The sequence below is a fragment of the Aspergillus foveolatus genome, assembly GCF_047715535.1.
Source record: "Aspergillus foveolatus strain CBS 279.81 unplaced genomic scaffold BDW70scaffold_3, whole genome shotgun sequence".
Taxonomy (NCBI): domain Eukaryota; kingdom Fungi; phylum Ascomycota; class Eurotiomycetes; order Eurotiales; family Aspergillaceae; genus Aspergillus; species Aspergillus foveolatus.
The window spans coordinates 140,987-166,223 of NW_027396067.1; the positions used below are offsets into that span (position 1 = coordinate 140,987).

Below are 25,237 nucleotides of genomic sequence, written 5' to 3' on the forward strand. Positions count from 1 at the left end.
GGGTGCATATGGTAAAGTATAAGCAATGCATTGTGGTCTAAATACCTGATGATCGTTTGGGAAAGGGGAAAAAGATGCCTCTCCGAAGGGGCCGAATATGCCGGTGTTCATCAAGGACTCATGCATAGTCTACCCATTGATTCTCCCTCTATGTAGCAGACGAGACGAAGAGCTTCCTTTATAACTATTTTCCTTACCGTGTGTATATGTTTGGGCTCCTAGGTGTCGCCGATTTCGGCTTCCGCCGCAAGACGATATACAGTCTAGCCCCTTTACACATTGATGCAGCGATCCGAGGTGTCCTACATTGTAGCTGAGCTTATCTATGGCAGGAGAGTGCCGCTTGTGAAGCGTAGCCAAAATTGATATGAGCTTAGAAGGAGAAAAGCTTGTCACAGTCATGCACAATATTTCGCACATTTTCATCCTGTTCTCAGGAACAAAAAAAAAAGCTGCTCATCGGTCAGTAGATAGACTGCCATGCTCCGTCTACTTATCAGATAATCAGCTTCACAACATATAGGCTCTCTTTATTTTGGTACGAACTAGTATTCGAGTGGACCCCAACAGACATTGTGATATGGCCAGTCATTCTGCCCTTGCTCGGTACGAGTCATGGAATCCAAATTCAATCGTCTTTTTGTATTCCGAGGTAGCTATCGCATTACAGTGGTCTTGCAATCATGATCATCCTTAGCTGAGGCTGCAAGGGCCCATCCGCGATCGTATTGGCGCAACATCCTAGAAGCCCTAAGCTCACTAGCTTGGGGGCCGAATGTTTATCCAGCCTGTTTATTGGCAAAGCTAGCTCACGGCCCGTCCATGATCCGTCAGACGGGACAAGGCTGTGGGTGATCGTTGCGTTTGCGAAAAATAAATACCTGCCTGTCGCGTCCGCGATACCTTGCTCACCAAATTCTCGCTCGCTCCGCCGCGCCGCAGCCAACACCCATGCGTCCAGCCCACCCACTGTAATTGAACCTGAGTCTGCAGGGGCACCAGCAGCAAAAATGAGGAAGGATTTGAGCCTGGAAACGACGGAGCTCACCACGTTGCGCCAAGATGGCGAGCTCCTCTCTCCAGCATCCGGCAGTTATCACGATCCAGATGCAGATCGCACGTGTGCGGGAATATTGGGATTTGGAGGATGGAAAGCGACCCTCTACCTGGGGTCGGCCACCTCGTTTACAGTCCTGATTCTAAATCTGGTCATGGTCTGCTGGGCGAGCTTCCGTCATTCCGACCAGGACCAGAGCGTGCTCTACTCGGGCGATTGCGACCGCGTGAAGGAACTTGGGACATGCGTGCATCTGTTGATCAACGTGCTCAGTACGCTTTTACTGAGCGCGAGTAATTTTGGCATGGTATGATCGCCTTGGATTGCCACACAATGGATGAGAGTATTGACAGGTGGCACGGTAGCAATGCCTCAGCGCTCCCACGCGCAAGGATATCGATCGCGCGCACGCGAACAACGAGTGGCTTGATATTGGAGTTCACAGTATACGGAACCTACGGAGAATACCACGATTTCGAATGCTGCTCTGGCTTAGTCTAGTCCTGACTTCTGTTCCGCTCCATCTGTTGTGCGTCACCCCACCCTCCTCCGGTACAGGATAGCCAGGACTCACCTGAACAGCTATAACTCCACTGTCTACTCGACCCTCTCCGCCAACGCCTATGATGTGTACATTGGAAACTCCAGTTTTACCTCGCTAACACCAGCCGACGTCGCGAATGTATATGATCCCGGCTGGAACGCAACAGAGCATTATGCATCCGCACCAAGGCTGGTGCGCATGGCAGCTGAGCTAGAGAGGCTCTCGCCGGAGGATTGCATCTCCACGTACGAGACCACTTTTATGTCCAAGTACGCCAGCGTCGTCTTGATCAGCGATACCTTCAATGGGAGTACGAATGTGCCGGCAGCAGATGCGGCAGTTATCTACGTCGACACCGCGCGCGTCCTTGGAGCGGGAGAGTACACCGATACGGTGCCGTACAACTGGATATGCGACGATAAGTTAGATCAGCTCCATTACGACCACAATTGTGCTGACCGCGTTCGCAATGTCAAGTCGAGCGATGAGTGGGTGGTTGGCGGATACAAGATCGACTATTGCCTGGCCGAGCGCACAGCCGAGAAGTGCACGCTCGAGTACAGCCTGCCGTTGGCAATCGTCGTTATCTGTGTGAACTTCGTCAAGGCTCTACTGATCTGTCTGGCTCCATCTCTGCTCGGAGACGGACCGCTGCTGACCATTGGGGATGGGATCGGCTCTTTTCTGCGGTGGCCGGATGAGACGACCGAAGGGAACTGTCTTCTGACGAGAGAGATCGTGGCCAGGAGAAATGGGCAAAATTCCTGGGTGCAATGCCCGTCGAGAGTCCGAAAGGCAACGAGATACTGCATCCGAAAATTGCGCGGTATTGGCGTTCCAGCGTCCGACAAACTTGACGGGTGGGCATACTCTGCTGGCTCTACCAAAGAGCCTGACGAGTCCGAAATCAAGCCGCTGCGGTATTCTGCGATGCCAAAACGCCGCTGGACATCTCTGTCCAGGGCTCGCTGGGTCACCTGTCTCCTCACGTGCGTCCCTCAGTTGCCTTCCTAGATACATCTGCTATACTAACAATAGCAGATACATGGCATCGATAGCCGTCTGCATCGGCCTGCTGTCTCGCGGAATTGCTACCATGGGAAGCACTGAGGGCGTGTGGACATCCGGGCTCGCCGCTGTTTCCACAAAGACCATGATCGAGTCGCTCTACTGGCCTCGTGGTCTGATTCCCAACGTCCTCATTGCCAACATCCCACAGCTGATCTACTCTGGACTCTACTTCATGTCCAACAGCATCCTCACCAATATGGCATTGTCCTGCGAATGGGCTAATTTCTCGTTTCACCGAAAGGGACTCCGTGTTTCGTCAAAGCCTCGAGGCCATCAGCGCCGAACGCACTTTCTATCATTACCATTACGCTTCGGCGTTCCCCTTATCCTCGTCTCAGCGTTATTGCACTGGCTCATGTCCCAGAGTTTGTATCTCGTGCGGATCATCGCCTACACCGGCCTCCAGACAAGAAATGCTGACTACGATACCATGACCCTCGGGTATTCGCCACCGGCCATTGTGATCGGCCTTTGTGTGGGAATGCTACTGCCAGCGGGTCTGGTACTCTTTGGATGTGGAAGGTTTCAGTCTGGCATGCCGGTTGCAGGGAGCTGCAGTATGGCTATTGCTGCGGCGTGTCACCCCAAGGGTCAGACGGAAGAGGATAGAGCGAACCTGGAGTATCAGCGGCTGAAGTGGGGGGTCGAGGCGTATCAGAAAGGAGAGGTTTGGCATTGTGCGTTCTCGGACGGGAAAGTAATGAAGCCCGAGGATGGAACAGAATATCAGTGACCTACAGACTTCTCTTTCGTTCATCCCTGCTCAACAGATCCGTGTGTTCAATGCGATAGGGCGCCCTGCCTGCGTGCGGAGGATCCGTGTGCCGACAACACACATGCCAGTCTGCTTGTCACAGGAGATTTGGCCAGTGTCCTCTGGTCTGACGCAATCTTGCAGCCTTGAAGTTGGTTTGAATCTTGTCGTCTCGCAGTCTGGGACTTGGTTAGGACAGGGCAGCGTCGGCCAGAGTCAGGGTGAGCCTTATGTCCGACATTCATCGATTTTCTTCATGGCAGGTCTACCGCCAGAAAGTTCCCTGTCAGAACAGTCGTGTATGTATACCCCGGACGCTATTGAGGTTGTGGTTGCCAATCATTGGACTGTCTGCTCCATGTGACCGCCAGGCTGGGGGTGATGACGCAGATATCATAATAAATGGATATCACCCGCTTCACCCTCTTATTCACGTGCTTCCAATAGAGAGATAGAGTAAAAGCTTTATTTTTCAGATTGGGGATCTCCACTGCAGTGTGACGGAGATCCATCGTCTGGACGGGTCGGGACGTCGGACTCTGGATGATAAAAAGACCTTCAGTCAGAACAGATTCATAATGAAGGTATTATTGATTTCACCCCCTTTGCCCTGCTCTCCTCCAGTAACAGTTGAAGATCAACTTCTCAAATCCCTTTTCTCTTAGCTGGGATTCTAGCTGCAGACACCATTGTCCGTCTCACCGGTCCACGCTTGACCGACAGACCGGGCACCGGAACGCCTATGCTGCAACTCCGTACCCGAAACCCCTGTAAGTTGCGCGTTCTTTTGGCAAGCTGGGAATACATTGTGGTGCCGTGGTGCGGCTATTAGTATAAATCTGGCCCAGCCTAACCTGTCACCCTCAAAACGTGGAGAACACCACACTCTTCCTTCTGACCCCATCCCTCGGCCATCCTGGTCTTGGTTTATTTATCACACCTTAATATATTCATGTCGAAAGCTTCAAAGAAAAGCAGAAAGTCGGGGGCGTCCAGGGATGAAATCGAGGCGTTAGCCGATTACCTCGCGAGACTTGCTCCGTTCGTCGATGACGGCGTGAGCCCAACCGCTACTAGGACCGCCAGACGTGCACTCAAACATTATACGGTTGACCGGCAGAGGTTCTTGTCCTCCCTGGGCCTCGACTCAAACATGAGCTTTCCGCAAGCACTGAATCGGGCGGTGAATATCGTCCATAAGCTGGACGATGACCTGGATGAAGCCAGAAAGGAGCTCAAGGACACCAAAGCAAGGAACACCACTTTAGTAAAAGGTTATACAATGCTTCAGGAGGATAACACGAAACTAAAACGGTACGTTCAAGCACTAGCGAACGGCTTGATAGCGTGCGAACAGAACGCAACAGCCTTAAGACCGGGATCGATGAACTGAAGACCAGGAACAGGGAGCTACAAGCACACAACGAGGAGTTGCAGAGGCGAAATAAGGAGCTAGAGCGAAAGGTGAACAAGTTGGTGAATAAGAACGACGAATTGCAGACTGCGAATCACGTCCTGGAGAATGCCCACACCACACTGCGGCATTCCCATGATACCCTTGCGAAGGATAAGAAAGACATCGAAATGGTGGCCATAAATCGAGAACGTCAGCTGGGTACCGAATACGCCAAAACGAACGATTCTCAAGAGAAATACCACGTAGTCGCGGAAGAGCTCCTCTGCCGAGACAGAGAGAGATGCGAGGCAAAAGCCTTGTGGGACACCCCTGATCATCATTTTCTAGCAGCCATGTTCGCTAATATCCCCTCTCCATCTAGAATCAAGAAGTTCAATGAACTATGGACCGACATCGTTAAAGCATGGGAAGACGTCTGTGGGAGCCGCGCGGACCGCAGGTTCAGATTCGGCGTCTCGGGAGCCTGGAAGCACCTCTGCGACGATATATGGTGCCCTGATACGCCGCTTCCCCATAGCAAGGCCGCGGACTCGATACGTCGCTATTGTCCGGCGGTGGCTGGGAACAAGAATGCCGACCTTCGAACGCGAGTGCGTGGCATCATTGATCAGGCCAGTGATCTTCGCAATGAGCTGGAGAAGAGCCAGTTTAGCGTGCATATCAACCCTACCCTTGTGCGTCTCGAGCAAGATCCGTATCTCTCACCTACGGTCGTCATTTTCACAACCTTCGGCTTTGCTGAGTCCCTCGGGCATTGCAACGTGCCCGGAACGAACCCAGAAGCTGTCTCCATGGATGCTGCTGTGTAATGCACCATGACTCTTTCGAGGTCTACATGCCCTCGTTATGTCGACCATCGTCCAGGCACTGCCAACTACCTCTATAGAATTATTTTCGTAGAAGATGTATATAGATGTATTTTTACAAGAGAGGCTAACAACAACCAAGCTCGGTAAATGCTAGAAATAAATGTACTTTGACAGGCTGTACTACAAGACAAAAATAAAAGTAAAAATAATATAAAAGGGAAGGGGGAGGGGGGAAGGAACAATAAAAATATAAATATAAATTTAAAACTTATTAATATTAAAATCATCAATCAAGTGCGTCTTCTTAGTCTTGCCACGGTGATGATGCCGTTTGTCAAAGCAGTATATTCGGCTTGACCTTTCTCAATATCATAGCACTACGCATAGAGCCGTCCTTATTTACAATGCCGGTGCCAGTATCCGTCATGATCATATTCTGGTGCATTCATGCCATTCCGGTCTTATTCGTCTATTTCTCATTCATATTCCCGTCATCTGATGAGTACCTTCGAACTTCAATTACAGTGAACATTCAACATCCATTTCAACATCAGCCAATCCGACTGTGACCGTGTGCAGTTTCATTAGCATCGTCTTTATTACAACGAATGCTTTTGGCTGAGAATTGCCTACTGAACCCCCAGTCACGAGTCTGGCCTATGGACTAGGGCTGCCCGTAAGAGACGCCTGACTCCGCAGCGGTCAACAGCTTGTTCACGTCTTTACAGTTGGGCCAATCATTAATGAAGTTTCCAGCTCCTACGCTTCATTTAAAATATATACAGCAAAGCTAGCCACAACACTTGGTCGCCTCCTCCTCGACCTTGGCCGCTGCAGGCCCCTGCGTCTGCCCCAGCACGACCTTATATTGCCCCCAGTCGAAAAATAGTTTACCCAAGAACGCACCGATAAAGATCGAAATGATAATGTACCCGTTGTAATACATCGCGATCAGCATGGTGATATATGCCACTCCGAACTGCGCTACATGCAGTACCGCCCGGATAATTTGCTGCAGCGGGCTCGCGCGGTAGGTGACCACGCTGGCGGGCGCACCGCACACCAGCGGGTCGCCAAGCTGCGCAATTGCATGCCGCTGGAACTGCCGCTGCAGGCCCTCTTCGTAGTCCTTGGATACGCGCCGCAGGAACTCGAGCGTGACCCCCAGGAGTGCAACGCCGATGCAGGAGACGGCGAACATGCCCTTTGTGGTGACGTGCCATGTCGACGAAAGAAAGCATGAGTCGATCACGTTCCAGTTCCAGATCATCTGGAGCGTTCCAAAAGATCGAATTAGCATGATCTCAGTCGAATATTAGGTCACGTGATATGCCTTACCTCGACAGAGCAGGAAGCATTGGTCGCGGACGAGGACATATCCATGCCGGCCATGCGGGGGAGGAGCGTTGAGTGTGCGTGCTCCATTTTGCCAAAGGTCTAAATACCTGGAAAGATGGCGATATCTAGCTAGACGGTGGAGGAAGGCTGCAATGGGAGACCTGCGAGGAAAACCAGGTGGTGTAAGGCACTTATAGCCGATTGCCGTCCCGGCCACGATCCCTGATTAGATTAAGTTCAGGGTGGAGCGATAAAGCAGACTTGAGCACATTTTGGGCTTGGCAGTCGGTTTCAGCCAGTCACAGGACAGACAAAAGCCCTAATCTGCTCAATGTGGAGACTTTTCCACACCTGGTCTGATCCATGTTAATGATGGTGATGCTGCTGCTTTGGGAAACGGGGACTGCTCTCGAAAATATAATGCGGTCGATCTCCCTGCTTTGACAGCCCGAGACGTTCCCAGCCCCCGCCCGCGACCATGTCCAACCTCGACGCCGTCAAGCGCCATATCCAGGACTTCTCGCAGGACTCTGTGCTCGAGTACCACTGGGGGTATGCGGCCCGCCAGGTCCCCTGCCTCAACGATGCGGGCGCTTGTGAGTATCTTGACGCCGTCTACCACGAGCATGACCTGGGGATGCTCTATACTTTCATCCTCTGGGCCGTCATCTGCGGCCTGCTCTTCCTCTTCGTCCTTGGACGGACCCTGTTCCCTCTGACGCGGGCTTCTGCCCCTGTCGACAGAGCGCCTTTCGCAGACTCACGGCCCTGCCAGAACGACAAAGCGCTTCTTGAAGATTCGCGGCCGCGCCAAAATGCTCTCTATCGGCTCGGCACCGCCGTCAAGAGCCTGACGCGGCGGTACCTGCTCCCAGAGAGCGGCTGCGCCTTCGTGTTCGGCCACACGACGCGGCTGCAGCTCCTCATCCTCGCCATCCTGATCGGCTACCTGACAGTCTTCACCTTTGTCGGCATCACCTACAAGACATGGATGAGCCCCGTCAAGGACATGCCCGGCGTGTACAACACCCGCACCGGGCTCGGGCCCTGGTCGGACCGCATCGGCGTGCTCGCCTTCGCGCTCACGCCGCTCGCCGTCATGCTCTCCAGCCGGGAGTCCCTGCTCTCGCTCATCACCGGGATCCCCTACCATCATTTTATGTTCTTACACCGCTGGCTCGGCTATATCATTTACATCCAGTCGACGCTCCACACGATCGGCTGGACGATCATCGAGGGCAAGCTCTACCAGCCGCAGCCGTCGGTGTGGAACGCCTGGGTTGCGCAGACGTACATTATCTGGGGCATTGTGGCGATGATCTTGCTCTCAGTCATGGTCGCCCTTAGCACCCCGTGGGGGATCCGGCTGACCGGGTACGAAGTCTTCCGCAAACTGCACTATGTCCTGGCGATGGTCTACATTGGCGCGTGCTGGGGCCACTGGGCGCAGCTCTACTGCTGGATGATCGCGTCGCTGGTCGTCTGGTTCCTCGACCGCGGTATCCGGCTAGTGCGCACATTCACGATGCACCACTTCAACACGCCAAACACCAGCCACGGGTTCGGCATGCATGTTCCCAATGCGCGAATGACGGTCTTCCAGCGCGCGCGCGACGGCGACATCGTGCGCCTCGAGCTCGAGCACAACCACGACGAGTGGCAGATCGGCCAGCATTTCTTCCTCTGCTTTCCCGCTCTGAGCGTCTGGCAGAGCCATCCGATGACACCCGCCAGTGTGCCCGGGACGAACCAGCGGGGCCAGACTCATACCTATATCATCCGGGCCCGGAACGGGATGACCAAGCGGCTCGCCCAGCTGGCGCGGACAGCTCAAGCAACCTCGGTCGTCTTGAACGGACCGTACGGCCAGTCGATCATCGACGAGGACTTTTACCGTGACGACGAAATCAACGTCTTCTGCATTGCAGGCGGAACCGGCGTGACTTTTGTCCTGCCCCTCCTGCTAAGGCTGGCGCAGCAGGCGCAGCGCCGGGGCCTCCTTGAATTCGTCTGGGTCGTCCGTCGTAAGGACGACCTGGACTGGATCCAGCCGGAGCTGGAGACGCTGAAGAAGGCTGCTGCTGCAGTGCGAACTTTCCGCATTCGCATCTTCGTCACCAGGGGGGCGCACGATTCCGCCACCGTACCGATCGCAGCGTCGGGAGACCTTCTCTCCAAGGAGGCAGACGCCGCCGTTAACTGCCAGACACCGTCTTCCCCCTCGACGCCATCCATCTCGCCTCATGAACACCAGGACCCAACCCCAACTTTCACGTTCACCATCCACGCCCCTCCGTCGGCCGCCTCCTTAGCCAGCGGGGACGCAAACCACCCCGATCTCGCTGCACAGGTGACGGACTTTGTCTCACGCACGGTATCCGGTCCAACGCGCGTCTTTGCCAGCGGGCCCCTCGGCATGATCCGTGATCTACGCAGCGCCGTTGCCTCGTGCAATGATCCGGGTAAAGTGTGGAAGGGCCAGGAGCGGTTTGATGTGCAGTTGGTGCATGATGATCGGTTGGAATTCTAGCTTGAAGCGGAGCTGGCTCTGCTTGGTTGAGATTCTCTATACATAGTATAAGATCGAAATATACCCCACTTTATCTGTTCGTTCTAGTTTGAGCTTTGTGAGTGTAAGACAAATATAGACGTATTATAGCCCGGACTGGATCGTCCCATAAACCAGTGTCGCGACAGCCTTGAATAAGGAGCAACGGCACACCAGGTAGTCATGTTAACCAGCCCGACCATGCAAAAAGTACTCCAAATATCAAAGTAATGTACAGAATCTCCAATCAAGCCTAGCAAGAGCTGAGTCGAATCGCGCTCAACTGGCGTTATTCGAACAGGAAAAGCTCGCACTGCTCGAATCCTCATGCAGTGCGCGTCCAGATACATACAGGCCGAGGCCGCACTAAATGGTCATTAGCTTCCTGTTAGCCGGCGAGGGCAAGCCGAGAGAACTTACAATCGTGGCAGCAACCGCGATCATACCCACATTCACAACCGTGAGGAATGTCTTCATCGAGCTCGCAAACAGCCGCGATTTATTCAGATACAGCCAGAACATGCCGTTGAAGCCGTAGGTGAACCAGCTTGCGAAGAGGGATGCCTGCCGACGTAGCGTATTAGCATCCCGTCGCTACGAGTATATGAGTAGGATAGGGAGGAGGTACAATCAAACTCAGGAGGTTATTGAACACCGGGATCGCAGACGCAATCACCCAGGCGACAACCCACAAGCCAAGGGTGATGCCCACCCAGGATCCCACCGCAATAATATCCTTCTTGTGGATCCGATCGGTGCCCCGGAAGACACGGACGTAGACGTACTTGCTTGCAACGTGGCCGTTGACAACGCCGCCGATGATGATCTGCGTTGAACAGTTAGTCGTCTCGCGTCTCGCCTCTAATGGACAAAGGCCCAGTGGGTAAACCAAAGGAACTCACCGTCGGCAGCGCAACCCCGTACGCAACCTTTCCGACAACCGTACTGGCGGATCCAAGCGCCGGAGACGTCACATCCGGCCCGGCGTAGACGTAGATCACGACCGCGCTGACTATATACAAGACCGTATCTGTACCTTGTAGGAGACAGAGCGATTTGGGGAATTCGCGTGGATCTTTGAGCTCGGAGATGAAACTGAAGAAAGCAACATGGCCAGCTAGGGATGTTTAGAAGATGGCCAATAGGAGATCAGAAAGGTCGACATGACATACAAAAAGAGAAGACGATATTGCACACTCCCAGGAATGCATGGTAAAGATTCGTGTCGACAACGGCGTCGAGCTCACCCTTCCAGGGCTTCTGGATACCAACTGCGATCATGACGATCAGGACGGCAGAGAGGACGCTCAAGAACGCTGCACCGGGTCAGCACATGAATGTGAACTCACCAACTGTGGGAGAGCGTGACGGGACGGGCTGGACTAGACATACACCCAACAGACAGATACGAGACCTTTGCACTCGTCCTCGGCAGGCAGAGCACATACGAGATCACCAGTCCCACAACGCCAAAAACAACGGTGCAGGTGCCATGGTCCGTAATCGTGTTCATTGCCACGGTAAACGTCAACAGATGAGAGGCCATGATGAAGACGATCAGCAGCAGCTGGCCCATGCCGAGGAATTCACGGCCGAACGAACCGGCCAACACTTCACCCGCATCGGCCATGCTCTGTACGTGCGGATAGCGCCACCGGAACTGGCCCATCGTGTAGCCCGTGTAGGTGGACATGAGGCCGATGGCGGCGAGGAGGATGACAGCCCTAGGAGGGTGAGGATGCCGCTAATAGGAACCAGGTCAGGTATGACTTACGGGACAAGACCTAAAGCAGCAACAACGCTGGGTAAAGAGAGGATCCCGATCGAGACGGTTTCGGCGACCATTACTGCGCTTCATCAGTATACTCCAGTCCACTCAAACCAGCTAGAAACGCGCTGCTCTAGGCACCCCAGAGTGTCTGACTCACGGAATCCGGCTTGCCTAGTAATCAGTTAGTAGCTGAGATGAAACATTGTAACATTGTATAAGCTGAGCAGAAAAACAAGCCAAAAAAAAAAAATACAATTAAAAACAAAAGAAAAAGAAGAAGAAAAATAAGAAAGCAAGACATATAAGAAAGAGACGAAGAAGAGAGAAGAATCATACCACCAGCTCAGCACCTTGTACTTGATCTCTGCATTCTGCTCATCCCCATAGACATCCTGCGGCAGGGCCTGCTTATCTTCGTGCTTCTCTTCATCCTGACCCTGGGTCCTGCTGGCGTCACCGTTGCGCCCCGGATCATAGTCCATGGAGATGCGGGACTGGGAGACGATCGACTGGGACATGCTGTCTTTAACACCTGCGGGCACTTGAGACTGACTCGCTGTTTGCGAATGAAGGGTTTCGAACTGGAGTAGCACTATGGGTACGTAGGCCCTACCCGACTGATTGCCCACAGTCAAAGGTATATCTGTACTTTATATAAGCAGAACACCGAACACGACTCCAATTCCGATGCAAGAGAAAGTTACGGCGGTGACAACAAAGCAGACAGGGACAAATGACAAGTGACTCATGGCCTACCCCGGGTTTTCAGCTTCAGTTTTGGATCTGGATGAAATCTCTGTGTGCTGCCAGTTCCACTCTCTCCCGACTTGTTACATAATAGCCAAGCTGTTCGCGGCCTGCCGAGGCTCTGAAAAGTATACAAGTCTGAGAAATGACTAATATATAGGTGGCGATCTCGGCATTATCGACCAATCAAAAACTTTTATCTAATCTTGGCAGTTACAGATCTGTCACGTGGGGCGATGAAACCTACTCCGGAGGCCTCTTACTAAGCTAGTCTGGTCTGAAGGTTGGTCGAGGAACTCGAGGAACCCACTGCAAAGAACCTGGGGTAACAGCTAACGCTAGTTCTCCATAATATTTGATACTCCAAGTGCGGAGCGGAGAAAAAGCAGGGAAGCGCAGAATATGAGTGACATTACCGCTTGCTGGTAAGCGGCTCAACAATGAGTGTTGATGCATATATGCGTCAGCACCATTGTCCTCAGCTGCGACGAGGGAATTCCTGGGTTACTAACTTGCTATAGGAGCGCGTTGAGATGCGCAGCGGTGATGAAGATCTACGGTTGGGCGGCTAGCAAAGGGATTTCGCGGAAGGATAAGCAGACGAGCTGATTGCGTCATGTACTGGGGCAGGGCAGGCAGATTGGCTGCCATTGATGGCTGAGCTTTGAGACAGGGGCGAGCAGCGAGATCGTATACTTGTCAGGGTGTCATACCGGTACTCCGTAGATAACCGGCCAACCCCGCTTGCAGGATTGGATGCGCTCTACAGCAATGGAGCCTGCTGGATAGCTCCAAGCCGGCAGAAGAGGCAAACAGCCTTCGGAACATGCACTCTTACCTGCTTGTCTGAATGTAACTCCAAGCTCACTCATGGAAGAACTGTTAATCCCGGACTTTGTCGCTTAGGAACGACCGTGATAACGATCAAGAAATGGACCATGACGACCGAACCTACGCCCCCGTACGCGGAGCCACTACAGTTCTTAGTTTTCTTTGGATAGGCCAGGACTAATTTCCAAGCAATCCTGCTAATCACCAATATAACCAATCACTATACGCTATATACGTGTGCACCATTCGGCCTCTGAAACAGCCCGCCTGCTATACACCTGACAGGCCGGAGTAAGTAGGAGGGGCTGGACTTGGGCTGAATAAACTGGTACTGTGCAATGGGTAATATAAGACATGGTCATCGTTGCCTAACCTGCTCTTATGGGCGGATTATCTAGTATAGCAATATCGGAAATTATAGCCTGCTCGCGGCCAAATCGAGCCCATACTCCTTGATCAACACGTCCGCGGCCGTCGAACCCGTAACGTACGCTGTGGCCTGGGTATGGTTGTTCGCCAGGACGGGGACGACACTCATATCCGCCACTCTCAGTCCGTCCACTCCCATAAGCCTGAAGCTCTTGTCCACCGCCGCGTCCTGCTCGCCCTGCTTGCCCATCTTGACCGTCCCCGTCATATGCCAGGACGAGACGATTGTGTTCCTCCAGTGGTCTAAAATATCCTCTTCGCTGTCGGACTTGGGGCCAAGGATCATGTTCACGGTATCTTTGGCAAAGGCCGGGTGGTTCGTCACAGCCAAAACTTCCCGAACAGCCTCGACACAGACACGACGATCGTACGGGTGCGCCATGAAGTTGGCGTTAAAGAGCAAGGGAACCTCAGGGTTGGACGACTGCAGTCGGACCTCGCCGACACTCTGCTCGTTCATCAGGAAAGCAAGAAGACAGACATAGCTGTAGTCCTTGGTCAGCTCAGGCGCCAGCATATGCAGCGGGAACCCGGCCGAGACCTCATAGTGCGGGACTGTCGGTCTGTTCAAGAAGGTCTGGACGTCCTTTGGTAGTGCGGCGAACTCGGCGGACTTGGCCACCGCATCGCTCTTCAGCCAGCCCATCATCAGCTGGGCGCCATGGCGTGCCCACGGTCCGGATCCGTCGACCAGCCACTGCTTCATTGCGGCGTCCATGGCTTCTTGCGAGCCGTAGAATGCGTTGCGGTCGTTTGTGGACGGGTTGCGGAGGTAGCAGATCGGGACGAAGGGGTGGTCTCGCAACCCCTGGCCGATGCAGGGCACGTCCTTGAAGACGGGGATGCCGAATTCTTTGAGATGGTCTGCCGGCCCAATGCCCGAGTGCATGAGGATGCGCGGCGTGTCGAGAGAGCCGCCAGAGAGGATGACCTCTTTGCTGGCGTAGACTGTGTCTGTTAGCCCTAGCCCTAGCCCCCGGTCCCGGCAGGACAGGGACGCGGTTGGGTATACATACAAATTTCGTCTCCCACCTGGACGCCGACAGCCTTGTCGCCGTCGAAAACCACCTTTCGAACCGTCATCCCTGTGCGGACCTCGAGGTTATCCGCCCGTTTCGCCAGCACGTCATCGATCACATCGCTCGCCGTGCTACGGACACCCCGGTGAACCGAGTTGATCGCCAGCCCAACACCGATCGGGTCGCCCGAGTTGTGATCCATATTCCACTTGACGCCCGCCTGCCTAAAGGCATCCATCACGAGCGGCAGATCCTCCTCCCACTCCTCGGCGTAGCTCAGTTTCAGCGCCCCGTCTCGCCCGTGGTCCTCACTCTTGGGCGCGGCAAACGACCGGTACGCCTCGTTCTTGATCGATGTGTCGAAATTCTCAATCGCCTTGAACCGCTCCTTCATGTTCTCCCAGTTGAAGAGATCGTCGCCCACGATTTCCGCCCAGGCGTCATAGTCATCTTTAGCGCCGACGGTGTAGATTCCAAAATTGATGGCCGAGCCGCCGCCGAGCACCTTTCCACGGCTGTAGTCGATCTCCCGCCCGTTGCAGTGCTCCTGCGGCGTGGTCTTGTACCCCCAGTTAATGTCAGCTTCCTGGAAAGTCGTCCATCTGTTTCCGGAGACGCGCAGGGTGCGGTCGTCTTTGCGCTGGCCGGCTTCGAGGAGGAGGATGCGTGGTTGCGCGGCGCTGAGGGCGAGCTTGGAGGCGAGCGTGGAGCCCGCGGGGCCGCCTGAAGAGTCAGCACTCAGAAAAAAGACTCATATGGCAGATTTGCAGGGAATGGAGCATACTTCCGACGATGATAAAGTCCCAGGTTGGGTAGGCGGACATGGTGGCTTGCCTTCCGGATCTGTATCCCGGTATACACCAGAGCTGAAGACCAGAGTTAAAACGAGTTTAGGTGACCGACAATGGGACCCGAGGATTCAAGGACCCAGTAGAGAGGAGCAGTTGATCTTTATCTGGCCGCGAGCGCGGTCGGCGACCGGAGAGGGGTTTATATGCCGGCTGTTCCGCTCGCTGCATCCTACACGTGTCTGGCTTCGCATTCCCGCCGAAGACCTATCCTAGCCTCCAGGCAGATGGGTAACTGCTATAGTGCCACAAGAGGGACATTTGACAAAGACGAGCTGCGCCTGTTGGCCCCAAGCTCCGCTCTGCGATGTTTTATACACCGCGTCGATCATCACGGAGAACGGATTAGTCGCGGCCGTAGTCCGAGCTGACACGGGCGGCGGACTCGATCCGGGCGGAGCTTACTGTCTTCTCTGCCGAATGAGAGGGTGATATGCTGGGGTGGCAGGGGATGATCGCTGACTATTATCCAGTCTGTTTGGCTCGTGATGGTGGAGCCGTGGGGATTCTTGCTGTAATTTGGAATCGGTCATGGCACTCGGTGACAGTTCTGACACTTGACACTGGCACTTGACACTGACACTGACATTTGACTACAATTGACTGGGCTGCAATTAACTTGGCTGCGGTTGACACTTGGATGCTCGCCAGGCAGGCAAATTCTGCAAATCGTTGCGCTCAAGTCGCCGTACTTGCACTGGCCAAGCATCCACAAGCCAGGAAGGCAACTCTGCTGGAGAAGCAGTCTTCGTAGAGACAATGGCACTCGCAGTTATGCAACTGGGTTACGAGAGACTGGACAGGCGCCAATACATGCAACTAACGATCGGATATCCACACGCTCATACTGCTTCAAGCCCCAGTTTGGCTTTGCTGATCCTCCTTAGACAACCCAGACTAGCCTTTTAGCCTAGGGTGAACTCTGAGGCCTCCCCGGTCCGGCTATGGCAAACGCCAAAACGTAGCCGCATTGGGATTTAGCCACGACGCCAACCTGGCATTCTGGCCCACGACCAGACTGGCGGGTATAGTTCCAGTTTCCCCGAAGATAATCCACCCCACCAATGTAGCGGGGCAGTTTGTCGTCGGCTTCTCAGTTCTGCTGCACCGGTTGTTGGGCGCGGCGGTGTTTGCGGGATCTACCCTCGGTAGGATAACGCAGGCCATCTCAACTCAATCAGATAGTTCCTGCTCAGTGCTCGTGGTCTGACCCATACAACGCGTGGAACTGTTTCTTCAACGTCTCCGTGCATCTACCGCAGGTCAAGGGACGGGCCAATCGCCCGGGAGAGCGGAAGGGAAGGGCTTTTACCATGCCTAGAAGACACGTAGGTTCCGGTAGACGGCCTAACGGAAGGTAGACTCTTCTAGCTATATCTATCAAGGTGCTTCCTTGGCGAATTGGCGAACATATTGGGCACCAAGAACCGGGCAGTATACCACTATTTATTTGAATGGTGCGGTATCTTTCCACGACGTGATGTTCAAGTCCACTGTTGCATCCGGCATAAGATTGATGTTGATAACAAAAGTAATAGATGATCCTATCATCCTCTCTCGTCTTTATGGCGGTATTACTCTGGAATGTTGATAGGCGTGAACAGCGTGCTCCAAGGAGACCAGCACTCCCAGGAAAAGCCAAGCCCCCCTCCCCTCCTTCGTCCTGGGCAGATGTGATTTACTGGAAATTCCTCGAAGCCACCAGGAGCAAGTCGCAATGGTGATTGGAGATCCTCATGCATCCTTATGTAAAAAGAAATAGGACAAGCAAAGCCCGGATCGCCGATGCGAGTCCTCGGTCTCTGTATTCTGCTGGCGCTAGCTGCATAGCCTGCTAGTTTAAAGTAATATTTGCATTTTTAATACTACTAATGAATAATAACGGATCACTGATTTGACATATATATCAATAAATGTTATTTATGGTCTACTACGTAAGCCTTAAAAAAAAAAAAAAAAGAAATGAAAAAGACAACGCAAAGTACCTACACCAGGCGCCTAATCCCATCCTAACGGCTACGCCTTCTTCACCCAGATCGTCTGCGAATTGCAGTACCCCAACAACCCCGACAACCCCCACTCCACGCCAATGCCCGAGCTCTTGTGCCCACCAAACGGGGCAAATGGACTGACCTCGAAGTGCGAGTTGATCCACACCGACCCTCCGGCCAGCTGCCCCGCAATGCGCTGCGCCCGCTCCAGATCCACACTCCAGACGCTCGCTGCCAGAGCGCTATCGGTCCCGTTGGCGCGCGCAACCACGTCGTCCTCGTCGGTCCACTTGAGCACCGGCAGAATCGGCGCAAACGGTTCCTCCTGCACGACGCGCGAGCTCTCGGGCGGGTTGTCGATGATCGTGGGCGCGATGTAATAGCCGTCAGACGCGGTGATTGTGCCGCCCAAGACCGGGCGGAGCTTCTCGGACTCGATGCTGGAGAAGAGGTCCTTGGCCTTCTCATACTGCATCTCGTTCTGCACAGGGCCGATGAAGACGCCTTCTTGCGTGCCGGCGCCGACCTTGAAGTTGGAGACAAACGCGACGAACTTTTGCAGGAAGGTGTCATAGATCTTCTCGTGCACGTAGAGACGTTTGATCATCATGCAGATCTGCGAGGAGGTCAGGAAGGAGAGGATGGCGAGCTGCCGCCGATGTTAGCTGAAGACTACTATAGGGTGGAGGGATAGAGTTCGGGCTGAGACGACGCGGTAAGGGAAGGGGCCGGGCTTGGCTGGTCAAGCACGTTGTCAAGTAGGATTGGTTCGCGCAGAAAACGATACTATAAGGGAAAGGATCGGGGGCGGGGGTACGCACGTTAGGAACGACCTTGTCGATATCGACGTCGTCGCAGATGATCGCGGCGTCGTTGCCGCCCAGCTCGAGAGTGACGCGCTTGATCGTCTTCGACGCGCTGGCCATCACCTTCTTACCGGTAGCCGTCGAGCCCGTGAACGAGATCTTGTCGATCCCGGGGTGCTCGGTGATCATGGGCCCGAGATCATCTCCTCCACTGAGCGCCTGGACGACGCCGGGCGGGAAGTGCGGGATCGCCAGCTCGGCGAGTTTGAGGGCGCAGTACGGCGTGTAGGGAGACGGTTTAACGATCACCGTATTCCCCGTGTAGACAGCGGGGATTATCTTGCCCACTGCCAGCAGGACGGGGAAGTTCCAGGGCACGATGGCGGCCGCCACGCCGAGCGGCGTGTACCGCTGGACGATCCGGCACTCCTCCTTATCCTGGATGACGTTCTCAGGGATCTCGATCGTGGGCAGCTGCCGGGTCCAGGTGACGGCCATGCCGACCTCGACGGCGGCCTGGTCGAGCGGTTTCCCCTGCTCCTGGGTGAGGAGCGCCGTGAGGGCCTCCTTGTTGGCTTCGAGGGTGTCGGCGTAGGCGAGGCACGCCCTGCGGCGTTCCTCGTAGCTGGTGCGGGACCATGACTTGAAGGCGGTCTTTGCGGCAGAGACAGCGTCGTCGACGTCTTTGGCCGTGCTGACTGGGACGGCCAGGTTCTCCTTCTTGGTAGCTGGGTTCAGGGAATGGCGGGTGGTGGCCGTGGATGTCAACTGGCCGTTGATAACATTGTGAAAGGTAGTAGTGTCGAGAGGCATGATGTCTAGAGTATGAGATAACGGAAAGAATAAGATAATTACGAAAAGGATAAGGATATAAGATGAAAGTCTGGAGTTTGACTGTCAATATACAGCCCGATTATATAGACCAGATCGGATCTGCAGCACGGCAGTTTGGGCCAGGAAACCAGTAAGAGATCAGCTTCTCAAAGCTTAATCTACCATCCGGGAGGCAAAGACGGGGAGTAAGCAAAGACGGAATGCAGTGAAACTGCACGTGTGGAGGGGGACCAGCCAACGGGGCCCCAGGCCAATTCGAGGTCGGGACAGACTATTGGGAGAGGCTGAGGCTGGGGATCAGCAGGAATATCGATTTTCAGCTGGGCTAACCCCGCACAGCTCTTCCTGAGACCATCGTGTCCATTAGCGGCATCTGGCAATCTTGGGGTTGGGGTGAAGGGATACAGGACGAGTATTCATCTGTTGTGCACTCCCGCCTGTCTCCAAGGCAGCTATACTGATACTGCACAGAGCCAGCTCTGAGCAGATAATTGCCCTGATCCCTGCCTCAAGAGCCAGACCATCCACACGAATGATCGACGCGGGGGTGCGGGGGAACTCCGAACGAGCCCCTGGATCTGGATCCAGGCGACGATGCTCTCAATTCGGGATGGGACTAAGCAGCCAGACTTGCCGAATCTGACTCGAACACGGCCCCGGAGTTGACTTTCGGCAGATGCAGAGCTCGAATGAGGAGCGCAGGCAATCAGTGGTCGTCCAGACAGGCCCAGTGACTCAGGCTATGACCGACTTGGGCTTTGGCGGGAAGACCCGGTGCGGTATACGCGGCACAGTGCACACTCGAACTGCCCTACATATGCTACCTATTAATGCACCATCTGTATTGATATGTGTCAACCGGAGGAGATCCATCCTTAATAATCAATGTCCAGCACCTCGCTCGTCCAATCATATGATACGATCACACCGCCATAGGCGGATTACAGCCATCTATATGAACTGAACTATCTACAGATATCGAGAATCTTCTCTTCTAAGCTCTCGAAATGCTATAAATTGCCTATACGATCATCGTTAGGAGGAAAAGACCTTCAATACAATCGCTCGTTACAGATATTAATCACATGACTGTATTCGGTGCGAGTAACCACCCCTATAGCCCACAATATGGCAATGTCATGTGATGTTCATTGTGTACACCAGGTGTACAGGATGAGACCGCTGGCTGGCCCTCCTTCAATCCTAACCAGGCCACGGAAGCCCCTTCAAGTCCGCTGGATCCCAGGCCACTCTGGGATCGCTGGGAACGAGCTGGCAGACAAGCTTGCGAAGCTTGGGTCCTCTATATACAGCCCTAACATCCCCCCATCCCCTGCATACCTACGACGGGAGGCAAAACAGTGGCTTCGTACAGAGACATATACAGCATATGCTAGCAAGGCACCCCAAGCCTACAAGACCCTGGATATCAGACCTCATACAAAGGAAAGCCGCTCCCGCGAGCACGGGCTGCCCCGATGGGTACTTGGCCGACTCGTCGCCGCCCGTACAGGCCATGGAGACTTTACGGCATACCACCAGCGTTTCAACCACACAGACTACCTGGAGAGCTGTTCCTGTGGCAAGACAAAGACCCCAGTACACTTCTTCTTCTGTCCATATACCAGGAAAAGCTGGAAGGATAGATGGAGATGTATAAAGGATGGCCCGTCAAAAACAATAGACTGGCTCTTAAGTACAGCTGCTGGGGCTGAAGAATTCAGCCGCATCGTGCAAGAATCATCCTTCTTCAAGGATATATGCCCAAACTGGGCCCGCCGGAGCGCTTGATAGCGCAACAGTCCACACATCTACCTGGATAAAGGGCATAGCCCCTCCCTCCATCTATAGGTAGCCAAAACGGGCCGCTGCCCTCAGAAGACCTGGCCAGGGAAGTGCTAGATGTTTCTTCCGCTCATTTCTAACATATATTGTCCATAGCTGCTGCTTCAAACCTGTATCTAGCTAGTTTTTAGGCAGTTCTGTTTAGGTAACACGTCCAGAGTGCCCCCTGGGAGGCCGCAGATCACGTGGGCCCCGTGATCCGCCGAGTGACGTTAAATAATAAAATCAAATCAAATCAAATCAAAACGAAACGAAACGAAACGAAACCGCTGGCTGGCTTACATCACGTGATATCGTGGCTTGGCCACGATCTCCAAACCCTGAGGATCTGACCGCTCAATGTATCGTACTGTGATAGAGAGAATGAAAAAGAAGAGATCTATCGTCAACGAGATAGATAATTGTTATGAATATGGCTTAGCGCTTGGAGTTGGAGTAGGTGCTTGGAGTTGGAGTAAGTGCTTGGAGTTGGAGTAGTTGATACTCCAATATTGAGGAGGCTATATAAGATGACATGTGTATCAACCATCTTTCTGTCTTGTAACTAAGTCCATGAGCTCGCTCTCTCAGACAATGATCACTTAGTTCTCTCTATTCGGTGCCAACTTCCTCTGACCAACCGTGTATTTCATTACAATAATCAATCGTCATATGGCGTCCGATCCTTAGTAGGCTACGTTCGTGTAGTTGATACGGCTTCCTTCTGCCCTTTCCCCTTTGAGCAGCCGCAACAGTAGCATATCTCTTATGTTATTATCTCCTATGTTACTGGAAGTATATGAAGCTGCACATGGCCTGAGGACCTTGGAGAATACGCCCGCCAATCATAACCCTGAAAAAGATGCTTAGCTGGCCACACTATGGCCCGCGCCAAGAGACTTATGCCCTCGTTTCTATTTTTTCTTGATTTTTTTTGAGCTCAGATCTCGAAAAAAATACTGAGATACTGTGACCAGAATGAGTGCGGAACGCGATGTCTGGGTCTGAGAAAAAAGTCAACCTGGTCCAGGTGATCCCGGCCGAGTCAGAGACAGACGTCCACGAGGCAGCGCTCTCGTACGAGTTCACCAAGGATGAGCACACCCTCGCCTTCTGGGCCGCTGCCCGGCGGCACTGGCCTGCTCTGGCATGGGGAATGTTCATGAATCTGGTATAGCCTACGCTCCGCCAAGCGGGAAATCAGAGTGAACAATGGCTAACGTATCCAGGCCACAGTCCTCAAGGGCATGGACGGGGGCGTGGTGAAAGGCCTCGTCGGGCTGGACGTCTTCAAGGCTACGTACGGCTACTACAATGCCAGCAAGGGCGAGTACATGCTGGCCGCCCAGTGGCTGTCGGCATTCAACTACGCCAACCTCCTCGGCGCGATCGTCGGCGCTCTTCTGTCGGCGGTCGCCTATGATCGGTTCGGGCCCCGGGCCATGATCGCCGTCTGCTCGGTCTGCTCGATCGCATTCATCTTTATCCAGTTCTACAGCGAGACGCCGGCGCAGCTGTTCGTCGGCCAGCTGGTCAACGGGTGCATCATCGCCTTCTACCCGATCTGTGCCTCTGCCTATGTCGGCGAGGTCACACCGTTGGTCCTGAGAGGCTTCGCGGCGACAATGACCAATCTCGCCTTCAGTATCGGCAGTCTCGTCGCCAGCGGGATCCTCAAAGGCACCGAGCCGCTCGCGACGACGTTGTCGTACAAGATCCCCATCGCGTCGCAGTGGGCGTTGCCCCTGGTCATGCTGAGCCTGGTCTACTTTGTGCCTGACCCGCCCTACTGGCTCGTACGCAAGGGCCGCACGGAGGATGCGCTGCAGAGTCTTCGCCGTCTGGCCGCCAGCGGGGTCGACGTCAGCCACAAGCTGGCCCACATTCGCGAGACGCTGCGGCTGGAAGAGAGCTTCAGTTTGCGGGGGTCGGCTAGGCCCCGTTACCTCGAGTGCTTCCGGGGGCCAAATCTCCGCCGACTGACGATCTGCGTGATGGCGTATAGCATGCAGGCGTTTACGGGGAACGTGTTTTTTATTTCGTACGCGGTGCACTTTATGGAACTCGCGGGGCTCGATGCGGCCGATGCGTTCTCCATGAATTTGGGACTGACGGGCATTGGATTCCTAGGCACCTGCATCTCCTGGCTCCTGCTTTCCTACCTTGGAAGACGGACGATGTATCTGTTCGGTTGCTGCTCGCTGGCGCTCGTGCTCTTCGCCGTGGGCGCGGTGGACCTCGCCCCCCGGCAGGCGCCAGCGAGATGGGCGCAATGTTCGCTCATGCTCCTCTGCACATTCATCTACGACCTCTCGCTGGGACCATTCTGCTACGTGCTGCTGGCGGAAGTATCATCTGCGAGACTGCGGGGCTTCACAATTGCTCTGTCGACAGTCGCCTGTTTTGTGTGGAGTGTTGTCTTTGCGGTCGTGATTCCGTACGCGATGAACGAAGACCAGGGGAATTGGCGCGGGAAGATGGGGTTCTTTTTCGCTGGGACGAGTGCATTATGCGCAATCTACTGTTACTGGTGCTTGCCGGAGACCAGGGGGCGGACATTTGAGGAGCTGGATGTGTTGTTTGAGCAGAAGGTGCCGAGTCGGAAGTTTGCGAGCGCGACTGTGAACATCAATCTCTCTACAGATGGAGGCTCTCGTAGAGAAGCCAGAGTACAAGAGGGATAGAGCGCGAAAAACTATTCTAGCCCTACTATCATTACAGCATCCTGTTTCGGCCGGATAGCCCTCGGTCAGCTGACCCTCCTTTCGTCATAGACTCTCCAAAGCCACAACTCCAAGGTACCTACCTTACCTACCTTGAGAGCTTGAGAGAAAAATAGCGTACTGGAAATACACCTTTAAGATCAAACCATGGCCGATTCTTATACAGCCACACTCTACCCAGTCGACCTCCTCCGGCAAATCCTCAACTTCCTCGAGGCAAAGCCGCCCGAACACACCGTCACCCTTCCTGCCCAGACCACTGTAAAAGCCGCGCTTCGAGCCGTCGAAGACGCCTTTACGGACAGAGATGAGCCCATCCTTCTAATGCATGGCCCTTCCAACACCCATCATCCGACAGACGCGACATCGGAAGACCTTTTTGTCCTCCCAATCCGCTCATACACTGGCGAACCATCCCGCCCGTCCATTAGCGAGCTGCGTCACCAGCGTCTGCGCGGGTTGGCCAAGAAGATGACTGGCGCGGAGAGTGAGTGGCGTGAAGAATATGTGCCTGAAGCGGGACGAGAGGGTGCCAGTTGACCTGCCAGTTGAATGCGCAAGTACTAGACAGGGTAGAAGTATATATTATATAATATGGTGCAATAAAGCGGTCTAGCAATCCACCAGTCAATCGCGATAAATGCTAGATAGTCTGATGATAAGACCTAGAGTAGACAAACCTGATACCGGGTTTCTGGGATCTCCAATGTTTTAACGGATCAGACGGGGTGCAAGGGGGGTTAGGTACGGCTTCGGGGAAGGTGGCATCTTTCAGCAAAAACCACAAAGTGAAGATTTATTTAGATAGGGGCTAAACAGAGTAAAAAAGCGCCTGAATCAGTGCGAAACATCAATCCAAAGTCAAACCCAGTGCCACTCCTCGGAACAGTCGTGTATCTCGAGACCTATGCTATGATTACGTTTGGTCTCTTTTGTACTCTTTCGAAAACCTACAAATAGCCCAGTATGTGGTGGGGTGAAACCCGCTACATGATTCCCAAGCCTGTGATTGTGTTTCGTAGACACGAATGATGCAAGTCAAGTTCTCGATGCCATGTTGCAGCTTACCCAAATACCCAAGGACTAATGCCCCAGAAGATCACCTTGATTATCAAGATAGCAACCCCGCTTTTCCACCTTCTCTACTAGAAGAACGACCCATGATATAATAGTGAGCAGTAGTCTCTCAATGCTTCACAGATAGCAGAACCAGCCGGTTGCCATATACATACCATTTAAAAAATCGGTCCAATGTGCGACTGGCACTGTGCCAGCTAGCAGCTGTAAAATCCCCATAGTCTGTACGACAACGATAAGCCGGCCAAGCACACATCATGGGAATCTTAGTGCTCTCTAGAGCCTGCTGTCGTTGAAAGTGCATAGGCACTTCTCTCCCCGTGAGTGGCAGGCGCGGAAAACGTCGTTGGCCTTGTTGAAGCTATGACTCGGTCAGCTTTTGTCTTGGACGAACCTTTCGGTAGCGACTTGCAATTCTGTGCAATGGCTATCATTGCCCTAGGCCGAACGGCAATGAATGACGATGGTTGTATATGGAGAGGATGCAACATTTCAGTGGTTTGATCAGAAATGATATGGAGCTATCAGAAAATAAGTTGCGAACCGCAAACGGCCAATTTATAAACAGGGAAGACTCCATTAGATCGCAGGTTTCTCGTTTGCCAGGAGAATGGTAGATCAAAATATAGTTCCCTAATTGAGTATATCTTACGAATACAGCGCCGATACGACAATTTAGTTAGTCTCGTTAGATTCCTGTGAAAGGTCCCACACTTGCTAGTGTTTTAGTTATATTTCTCTGAGGCAAAAATTACGAGAGTTACCGCTAGTAATTCCAGACCAGCTACAGGGGACAGGG

At 53.6% G+C, this 25,237-nt stretch overlaps 9 protein-coding genes across 9 annotated transcripts; 5 read left to right on the top strand and 4 right to left on the bottom strand.

Moving 5' to 3' along the window:
- Window positions 1-1,010: 1,010 nt before the first annotated feature.
- Window positions 1,011-3,405, top strand: BDW70DRAFT_147018 (uncharacterized protein; the record flags this gene model as incomplete). Its single annotated transcript, XM_073738655.1, has 5 exons — window positions 1,011-1,364; window positions 1,423-1,586; window positions 1,640-2,339; window positions 2,493-2,590; window positions 2,643-3,405. 5 exons carry the CDS (start codon window positions 1,011-1,013, stop codon window positions 3,403-3,405), a joined length of 2,079 nt encoding a protein of 692 aa, XP_073600114.1.
- A 973-nt stretch (window positions 3,406-4,378) lies between these two features.
- BDW70DRAFT_155792 (uncharacterized protein) lies at window positions 4,379-5,652 on the top strand (the record flags this gene model as incomplete). Its single annotated transcript, XM_073740101.1, has 2 exons — window positions 4,379-4,740; window positions 4,794-5,652. The coding sequence occupies 2 exons, from the start codon at window positions 4,379-4,381 to the stop codon at window positions 5,650-5,652; spliced, it is 1,221 nt and encodes a 406-aa protein (XP_073600115.1).
- A 662-nt stretch (window positions 5,653-6,314) lies between these two features.
- On the bottom strand, window positions 6,315-7,188 carry BDW70DRAFT_127371 (copper transporter family protein). Its single transcript, XM_073735262.1, has 2 exons — window positions 6,991-7,188; window positions 6,315-6,922 (listed from the first exon to the last, which is right to left on the bottom strand). Exons 1-2 carry the CDS (start codon window positions 7,075-7,077, stop codon window positions 6,443-6,445), a joined length of 567 nt encoding a protein of 188 aa, XP_073600116.1. The 5' UTR covers window positions 7,078-7,188; the 3' UTR covers window positions 6,315-6,442.
- A 280-nt stretch (window positions 7,189-7,468) lies between these two features.
- On the top strand, window positions 7,469-9,579 carry BDW70DRAFT_168682 (ferric reductase family protein; the record flags this gene model as incomplete). The annotated part of the gene is made up of 1 exon (XM_073742523.1): window positions 7,469-9,579. The coding sequence occupies one exon, from the start codon at window positions 7,469-7,471 to the stop codon at window positions 9,518-9,520; it is 2,052 nt and encodes a 683-aa protein (XP_073600117.1). The 3' UTR covers window positions 9,521-9,579.
- A 6-nt stretch (window positions 9,580-9,585) lies between these two features.
- On the bottom strand, window positions 9,586-12,116 carry BDW70DRAFT_127375 (transmembrane amino acid transporter protein-domain-containing protein). The gene is made up of 9 exons (XM_073735263.1): window positions 11,646-12,116; window positions 11,467-11,480; window positions 11,313-11,385; window positions 10,931-11,262; window positions 10,711-10,854; window positions 10,441-10,655; window positions 10,167-10,364; window positions 9,959-10,102; window positions 9,586-9,904 (listed from the first exon to the last, which is right to left on the bottom strand). The coding sequence occupies exons 1-9, from the start codon at window positions 11,825-11,827 to the stop codon at window positions 9,818-9,820; spliced, it is 1,389 nt and encodes a 462-aa protein (XP_073600118.1). The 5' UTR covers window positions 11,828-12,116; the 3' UTR covers window positions 9,586-9,817.
- Window positions 12,117-13,302: 1,186 nt separating this feature from the next.
- On the bottom strand, window positions 13,303-15,159 carry BDW70DRAFT_168684 (GMC family oxidoreductase; the record flags this gene model as incomplete). Its single annotated transcript, XM_073742524.1, has 3 exons — window positions 13,303-14,264; window positions 14,333-15,058; window positions 15,120-15,159. The coding sequence occupies 3 exons, from the start codon at window positions 15,157-15,159 to the stop codon at window positions 13,303-13,305; spliced, it is 1,728 nt and encodes a 575-aa protein (XP_073600119.1).
- A 2,040-nt stretch (window positions 15,160-17,199) lies between these two features.
- Window positions 17,200-18,793, bottom strand: BDW70DRAFT_168685 (aldehyde dehydrogenase family protein; the record flags this gene model as incomplete). Its single annotated transcript, XM_073742525.1, has 2 exons — window positions 17,200-17,823; window positions 17,996-18,793. The coding sequence occupies 2 exons, from the start codon at window positions 18,791-18,793 to the stop codon at window positions 17,200-17,202; spliced, it is 1,422 nt and encodes a 473-aa protein (XP_073600120.1).
- A 2,839-nt stretch (window positions 18,794-21,632) lies between these two features.
- On the top strand, window positions 21,633-23,415 carry BDW70DRAFT_168686 (putative MFS alpha-glucoside transporter; the record flags this gene model as incomplete). Its single annotated transcript, XM_073742526.1, has 2 exons — window positions 21,633-21,809; window positions 21,868-23,415. The coding sequence occupies 2 exons, from the start codon at window positions 21,633-21,635 to the stop codon at window positions 23,320-23,322; spliced, it is 1,632 nt and encodes a 543-aa protein (XP_073600121.1). The 3' UTR covers window positions 23,323-23,415.
- A 93-nt stretch (window positions 23,416-23,508) lies between these two features.
- Window positions 23,509-23,901, top strand: BDW70DRAFT_155799 (uncharacterized protein; the record flags this gene model as incomplete). The annotated part of the gene is made up of 1 exon (XM_073740102.1): window positions 23,509-23,901. One exon carries the CDS (start codon window positions 23,509-23,511, stop codon window positions 23,899-23,901), a length of 393 nt encoding a protein of 130 aa, XP_073600122.1.
- Between the last annotated feature and the right edge of the window lie 1,336 nt (window positions 23,902-25,237).